The sequence below is a fragment of the Triticum urartu genome, chromosome 3 (assembly GCF_003073215.2).
Source record: "Triticum urartu cultivar G1812 chromosome 3, Tu2.1, whole genome shotgun sequence".
Classification (NCBI taxonomy): Eukaryota; Viridiplantae; Streptophyta; class Magnoliopsida; order Poales; family Poaceae; genus Triticum; species Triticum urartu.
Genome location: NC_053024.1, coordinates 98,169,523 through 98,177,152, shown reverse-complemented (window position 1 = coordinate 98,177,152; position 7,630 = coordinate 98,169,523). Strand labels below are relative to the sequence as shown.

General features: G+C 44.8%; 1 protein-coding gene across 1 annotated transcript; it reads left to right on the top strand.

Moving 5' to 3' along the window:
- The first annotated feature begins 5,626 nt into the window (after positions 1–5,626).
- On the top strand, positions 5,627–6,709 carry LOC125546705 (BTB/POZ and MATH domain-containing protein 1-like). Its single transcript, XM_048710865.1, has one exon. The coding sequence runs from the start codon at positions 5,627–5,629 to the stop codon at positions 6,707–6,709; it is 1,083 nt and encodes a 360-aa protein (XP_048566822.1).
- The last annotated feature ends 921 nt before the right edge of the window (positions 6,710–7,630 follow it).

Sequence of the window (7,630 nt, the reverse complement as noted above, 5' to 3'; positions counted from 1 at the left end):
AACGAGAAGACCATGTGAGTCAGCCAGTGATAGTAGCACCCGAATTGTGGTCATCTAGCCACGGGTGAGTAAGTATCAAAGAAGTCTTCACCTTCTTTCTGGGTATAACCCTTGGCCACAAGCCGTGCCTTGTACTTTTTAATCATACCATCAGGTCTAAGCTTCTTCTTGAACACCCACTTACATCCTACAGGTTTTCACCCATAAGGACGGTCAGTGATCTCCCAAGTGCCGTTAGCTAAGATGGAATCCATCTCACTACGTACAACTTCCTTCCAGTAGTCAGCATCAGGAGATGCATAGGCTTCTGAAATAGTCCTGGGTGTGTCATCCACGAGGTACACAATGAAATCATCACCAAAGGACTTTGCATTCCTCTGTCTCTTACTCCTCACAGAAGTTCCATTGTCACCCTCAACAGGATTCTCAACGTGTTCCATCGCAATGGTGGGTTCAGGAATTACAGTGAATTCCTCACTAGATGGAGTAGGTATCTCCTGATTTGATGAACTCGACATATCCTTCATAGGAAATATGTCCTCAAAGAAAGTTGCATCATTTGACTCCATAATCGTACCAACATGCATGTCGGACACCTCAGATTTTATTATAAAAAATCTATAGCCGATGCTATGAAAAGCATAGCCCAGAAGAACACAATCCACGGTTTTTGGTCCAAGCTTGCGCTTCTTGGAAATTGGTATATTGACTTTCGCCAAACAACCCCAAGTATGTAGGTAAGAGAGTTTCAACCTTTTCCTTTCCCATTCCTCAAATGGAGTCATGGCCTTATGCTTTGTGGGAACCCGGTTTAGGACATGACACGCAGTCATTAGCGCCTCCCCCCACCATTCCTTGGATAGACCCGAAGTGTCTAACATGGTGTTAACCATATCAGTTAGAGTTCGGTTCTTTCTTTCGGCTACCCCATTTGACTGGGGTGAGTAGGGAGGCGTCCTCTCATGGATTATACCATGTTCCGCACAAAACAGATCAAATTCATTGGAAAAATACTCTCCACCACGATCGGACCTAAGCCGTTTAATTTTTCGATCAAGTTGGTTCTCTGCCTCAGCTTTATAGTTTTTAAAGAAAGTCAAAGCCTCATCTTTTGATTTCAGAAGATACACATAACAATATCTAGTGGAGTCATCAATCAACGTCATGAAGTATCTCTTTCCACCTTTTGTCAACACGCCATTCATCTCACAAAGATCAGAATGTATAAGCTCTAGTGGCGCCAAGTCTCTTGCCTCTGCAGTCTTATGGGACTTGCCGAGGTTGCTTAGCTTGCACACATACTTGGCACTTAGAGCCCTTGACAGGAGAGATTTTCAGAATTAAATTCATATTGGCTAGCCGCGTCATGCATCCAAAGTTAATATGACAAAGTCGTGAATGCCAAATATCAGACTCATTATTGTGGCAACCATTATTAATAACTTTAGTGCAAATATCTGACAAAGATAGGCGGAACAAGCCTCCGCACTCATAGCCTTTTCCAACAAATTGTCCACACTTAGAAATTACAACTTTATTGGATTCGAAAACCAACTTAAAACCATCTCGACATAAACGGGAACCGCTAACGAGATTTTTATTGATGGACGACACATGATGAATGTTCTTCAGACGCACGGTCTTCCCCAAAGTAAACTTCAGATCGACCGTACCAACACCTCGAACGATGGCATGTGACCCGTTCCCCATCAGCACGGGAGAAGTCCCAGTGGCCTGGTAAGAAGAAAACATGGAGGCGTCAGCACAAACATGTACATTGGCACCGGTGTCAATTAACCAATCAGGGGATTGAAACACTGAAAGGATGGTAGGAAAAATACCGTACCCTGATTCCTTCATATCAGTATCACCGATGACGACATTAGCGGACTTGCCGCTCTTCTCATGTTCGCGCTCCTCAAAGCGGTTAGGACACTTCGGAGCCCAGTGATTAGGATCACCGCAGACATGGAAAAATCCCTTCCCCTTCTTATGAGAATTCTTCTTGAAGTTGGTAGAATGTGATGGCTTGTTCTTTGTATCAAACTTGCCTTTGCCCTGAGTTTTGTTCTTGTTGTTTTTGAAGTTGTTGGGCTGGAAGTTCTTCTTCTGTACCATGTGGGCACTAGAACCTCCCTCAGCAACTCGAGCACGTGTGTCCTTTGCTCTCGCCTTCTCTTCAACATCAAGAGTATCAATGAGATCCGCAACGGAAAACTCCCGTCTCTTGTGTTTAAGGGAAGTAGCAAAATTGTTCCACGAAGGTGGAAGCTTGGCAATGATGCCCCCGGCAACAAATTTGTCCGGCAACACACACTTGAAATACTCAAGTTCTTTTGCGAGCGACTCTATCTCATGAGCCTGCTGTACAACAGCGCGCTCATTAGTCATCTTGTAGTCATAGAATTGCTCCATGATGTACAACTCGCTGCCGGCGTCCGAGGCACCAAACTTGGCCTCGAGCGCAGCCCACATGTCCTTGCCGTTGTCAAACGACATATACGAATCCATAATTGAGTCATCAAGAACACTCAGAAGAGCGCCTTTAAAGAGGGTATCGATCTTCTCAAAAGCTTCCAGCTGTGCTGGATTAAGATCGCCCTCAGGCTTGCCCTTGGTGGCGTCATAGCAGCCCATGGTCTGAAACCAGTAGACTGCTCTCATGCGCCACCTCTTATATTGCGCCCCCTTAAAGGCAGGCGGCTTCAGATGCGCAGCAAAACCACTCGGAGTAAATTGCCTATCATCAGGTTTTTGGATTGTTGGAAATATGAGCAAATTACTACGAGATTTAATCCGAATAAACAGAAGATAAATCATGACTACAACAACAGAGATTAAACTAATCATGTGAACTAGCATAGCAGATGAACAGATCACATCTAGGGCACATACTAGACACATGAATTCTACCACGATATCGAAAGGAAGGATAGAATCACATACGATGCAGCGGGAGCAACACCGCTGGCGTTGACGTTGTCACCCATGTCGTCGAGGACGAGGTTGCCGAGGTCGGGGAAGAAGTCGTCGTTCGCGAAGTCGTCGCTGCCAGCAGTCGCGCGAGTGCGCTCCCCAAAAACCTGATCGCCCCTCTATTGTACAGGATCACGGGAGGCAGGGTTCCGGAGGCCTGCTGTCCCTTCTCCCGGTGCACGCCGAAAGGAGGGATGGAGAAGACTTGCTTGGCGGCGCAATAATCTGGAACAGTGGTGAGAAACCATACGAAGTGGCAGGGGCTAGGGTAGACGTCTGCCTGACTATATAGTGCGGGCCGGGTAGGTCGTGGGAATAAACCCCACGTCCGAGTCATCACGATCCAAAAGAATCGGAAATGGTTCAGTAATTAACGCGTCCATTAATTATTAATTCATGACTCATTAATTTTCCAGAGCAGCAAAAATATAGACAACGTGCATAGCTCTGTCCTCGGCTCGGCTCAATCCCGCAACCCGCGGCGCGTCATGACGAGGCGTGGCGTGGCGAGGCGAGCGAGGAGGAGGAGCGCGCGTGTAGGTCTTCTCTTCTCATACTCATACAAGTGGTAGAAGAGCTCACCTTATAAAGAGGTGCAACTCTCTCTCAACTTCCGGGGTGGGACTAAACTTTAGCCTCACTCACTCCACTCACATGTGTGCATGAATGGGCCAAGAGAATTTCAGAATTTTAGTTGGGCTTTGGGCCAAAGGCCTACTAGCAAAATTCCAACAATCCCCCACAAAGTCTCATAGGAACATCTCATCATTTAGTTCCAAAATATTGTTTATATACCGGTGCTTAGTGGAGACTGTGAAGTTGAACTTCCACTTAGATATTTATGTTACACTAGATCACAACTTGAATATTGGACTATGCCTTGAACTACAAGTTTTCTGCGAGACTAGTTTCACACAGATTCTTGACCGATACTTGGCTGCCGCAAGGCTTCCCCGCGGGTGGAGCGTATACGTCATACACCAGGGCCTTTTCATGAATTTATTAGAGAACACCCAATTCTCACAGACTGTGACGTTAACAGTCAAATTCTTAGAGGTGTGTTCCTCAGAAGATGTTCTGCAGGACAACATCTCTGCTTACTCGAATAAGCCACCTGGAACACATTAAGATAAGTATCAACCTGCCATGCAGATCAGGAGAGTATTGCATCTTCACGGAGTGGGATAGTTAATATAGGGATACTCTCCTCCCAGCTGACCAACAGCTTGTCTCCCACTTCTACTTCACGTGATCTCTGATCACATAGAGTGGGTTACCACTATGGACAACTCATGCGGTGGGTCTCAAACCCATCTCCATCGATGCATTATCTATCACATTACGTGATAGACCATGTGTGAAGGGATCTGCCAAGTTTTTCGATGTCTGGATATAATCCAACGTAATAACTCCGGAGTTCCTCAATTTTCTGATAGATTTTAGTCTCCTCTTCACATGTCTTGAGGACTTCATATTGTCCTTCGAATTGTTTATCTTGACGATCATAATTTGATTATCACAGTTCATCAGGATAGGGGGTATTGGTTTTTCAACCATAGGTAAGTCCATCAAGAGTTCACGAAGCCACTCTGCTTCAACAGTGGCAGTGTCCAATGCTGTGAGTTCTGCTTCCATAGTTGACCTCGTTAAGATGGTCTGCTTGCAAGACTTCCAGGAAACAGCGCCACCACCAAGTGTAAAAACATAACCACTTGTGGCCTTTATCTCATCAGCATCAGAAATCCAGTTTGAGTCACTATAACCCTCCAGTACCCTTGGATACCCGGTGTAGTGAATCCCATAGCTCGCGGTGCCTTTGAAATAGCGCATAACTCTCTCGAGCTCACGGTGTAATAATTAACGCGTCCGTTAATTATTAATTAATGACTCATTAATTTTCCCGAGCAGCAAAAATATAGACAACGTGCATAGCTCTGTCCTCGGCTCGGCTCAATCCCACAACCCGCGGCGCGGCGCGGCCCGTCGTGACGAGGCGAGCGAGGAGGAGGAGCGCGTGTGTAGGTCTTGTCTTCTCATGCTCATACAAGTGGTAGAAGAGCTCACCTTATAAAGAGGTGCAACTCTCTCTCAACTTCCGGGGTGGGACTAAACTTTAGCCTCACTCACTCCACTCACATGTGTGTATGAATGGGCCAAGAGAATTTCAGAATTTTAGTTGGGCTTTGGGCCAAAGGCCTACTAGTAAAATTCCAACAGTAAGATCAATAGTATAGGATTTAGATGTGCAATACTTATGGCACATCTAGATGTCGCTTTAGCAAAACTGATATTTTACATAAGGTGTCCTGTGTCTTGAGTGGCTAGTCTCGTTTGTCTAGAAATTAAATGATCATGTGACTAGTATTTAGTACTTAGTCTGTGTAGCGTTGATTATAACAAATTTGAGATTTCAGTCATTGTATTGGGGCATCTACATATCAACTTCAGAATATATATTTACATTGGTATAGTCATGTTATTGTTCTCCCTTGATTCTTGGTATATTTATACTCACTTTAATATTGGAGCCTCATGTGTCTGCGTTTATCGTGCCTACATTCCTGGCAATGACTCACGTCATCCTCAAGACCAATAAATCATCGGTGGTGATCTCTCTCTCTCTCTCTTTAGTCTAGCTTCTACCGTCTCCATGGGCAACAGATCGTCTTCCTCAGCTAAGCCTGGCCAGTCTCCGTCCGAGACGGCGTCGAGATGCCTCACGGAGAGCTTCACGGGGACCCACGATTTTGAGATTATCAACTACTCGCTGCTCGTTGGCATGGGCGTCGGCAAGTTCGTAAGCTCGAGCACATTCTGCGTCGGTGGCTACAACTGGAATATCAGGCTCTATCCAGACGGAGTCATGAAAGACTACGCCGGCAAAGGGTCAGTGTTTTTGCACCATCTCTGCTCACCGGATTCAAAGGGTGTGAGGACAAAGTTCACATTAAGCGTTCTGGAGAAACACGGCCAAGTAACCAGGGCTCTAGTCGACCACATCTTTCCTCGAGCTCATACTAGTGACGGTTTCGGCTACACCAGATTCTTCGACAATTCAAAGCTGAAATCAATGCCAGACCTCTACTATGGCTCATTGACCATAAGGTGCGTACTCACCATCATAAAAGAATCTCGCACGGAGCTTAAGACGAACCTTGCCGTGGCTCCACCGTCGAATCTGCAAGAGCATCTCCGGCACATGCATGTGGATGGAGATGGTGCAGATGTGACATTCAGTGTTCGCGGCCAATTGTTCAATGCCCACAGATGTTTGTTGGCTGCATGGTCCCCGGTTTTCAAGGCAGAGCTCTTCTGTCCGATGAAAGAAAACTCAACTCGGTGCATCGAGATTGATGACATTGAGCCACAAGTCTTTGAGGCCCTTCTTCACTTTATATACACAGATTGCATGATGGATGGTTATGAAGAAGGCAAAACTGAAAATCTACAGCACCTACTAGTTGCGGCGGATCTATATGGAGTGGAGAGGTTGAGGGTTATGTGTGAAGGTAAATTATGTGATAGCGTCGACTTGAAAACAGTCGCGACAACGCTAACATTAGCGGAGCAACATAACTGCGGGGTTCTCAAAAAAGCATGTATTGAGTTTGTAGCATCAGGGAAGACACTTGAAGCTGTGAAGAAAACAGATTCAGATGTATTCAAACATCTCGAGGCAAGCTGTCCTCATCTCATGCAGGAGATTTTATTCGCAAGGATGCCTCCCATGTGAAGTTGATAAGATGATCATGAGTCTATATGAAGTCAATTTTGTGTAAGAAAATGCTAGGGATATTTCATGAATTAGTGTGCGCCATAGACTATATAGAAAAATTGTATCGGTAGAAGATTCTTTGATTTACTTAAATTTCACCTAGTACTCGTATTTGTGCTGCTTATTTTTTGAGTCCTTTTACCATAAAGTCACTTTACCATTTATCAATTCAATGTAGGTCATTTATTTCTATGGTTCAAAAGAAAAACAGAACGAAAATCCCAAACTTGATTTTTGGTTCGTAATAAATTCTCCGCTCTTGTGATTAAAGAGATAATCTACTTTGCTCTTTAAAGTAGGATTTTAATGGAGTTTCTTTGAGTAATCTGGTGGGATATGCAGGGGTATATATATAAACTAGATAAAAATCTCACCGTGGCACACTTTCTCGCACAACTCAGAGGCTTTGAATGATCAGCTCGGAATCGCTGAACAAAACTCAAGGTGGCAACTTTCGAAAAGCTCGAAGGGCCTGACTAAATATTGTTAGGAGGCTTTGATGGACCAACCAAGGACAGACCTGCGCACACTTCCGGAAGTCGTTCAAAAACTTCAACCAAAAATCGTTTGGAATATTCGGGCAGTACAAGAAGACAGAGCAAGTGGTCTAGTGGCTAGGAGTGGTATGTGGAGTTTCTGAAAAAGAGTAGGATTTGTAATGACTCTCTCTGGGAGTAGTTCGTCTGATCCGAGGAAGATTGTTCAAGGCGTCCGGATAGTGGAAGAGCAGGGAGATAAGCAAAAAAGTAATACACTTTGAGGACTTTGCGGTTTACTTTTAAGCACACGAAGAAACAAAGTAACCTCGACCCCCTTTTTTATAGTATGGCATAGTACATGTGGACTCAATGTAGATCTTATGTCACTAAAATGAAAACT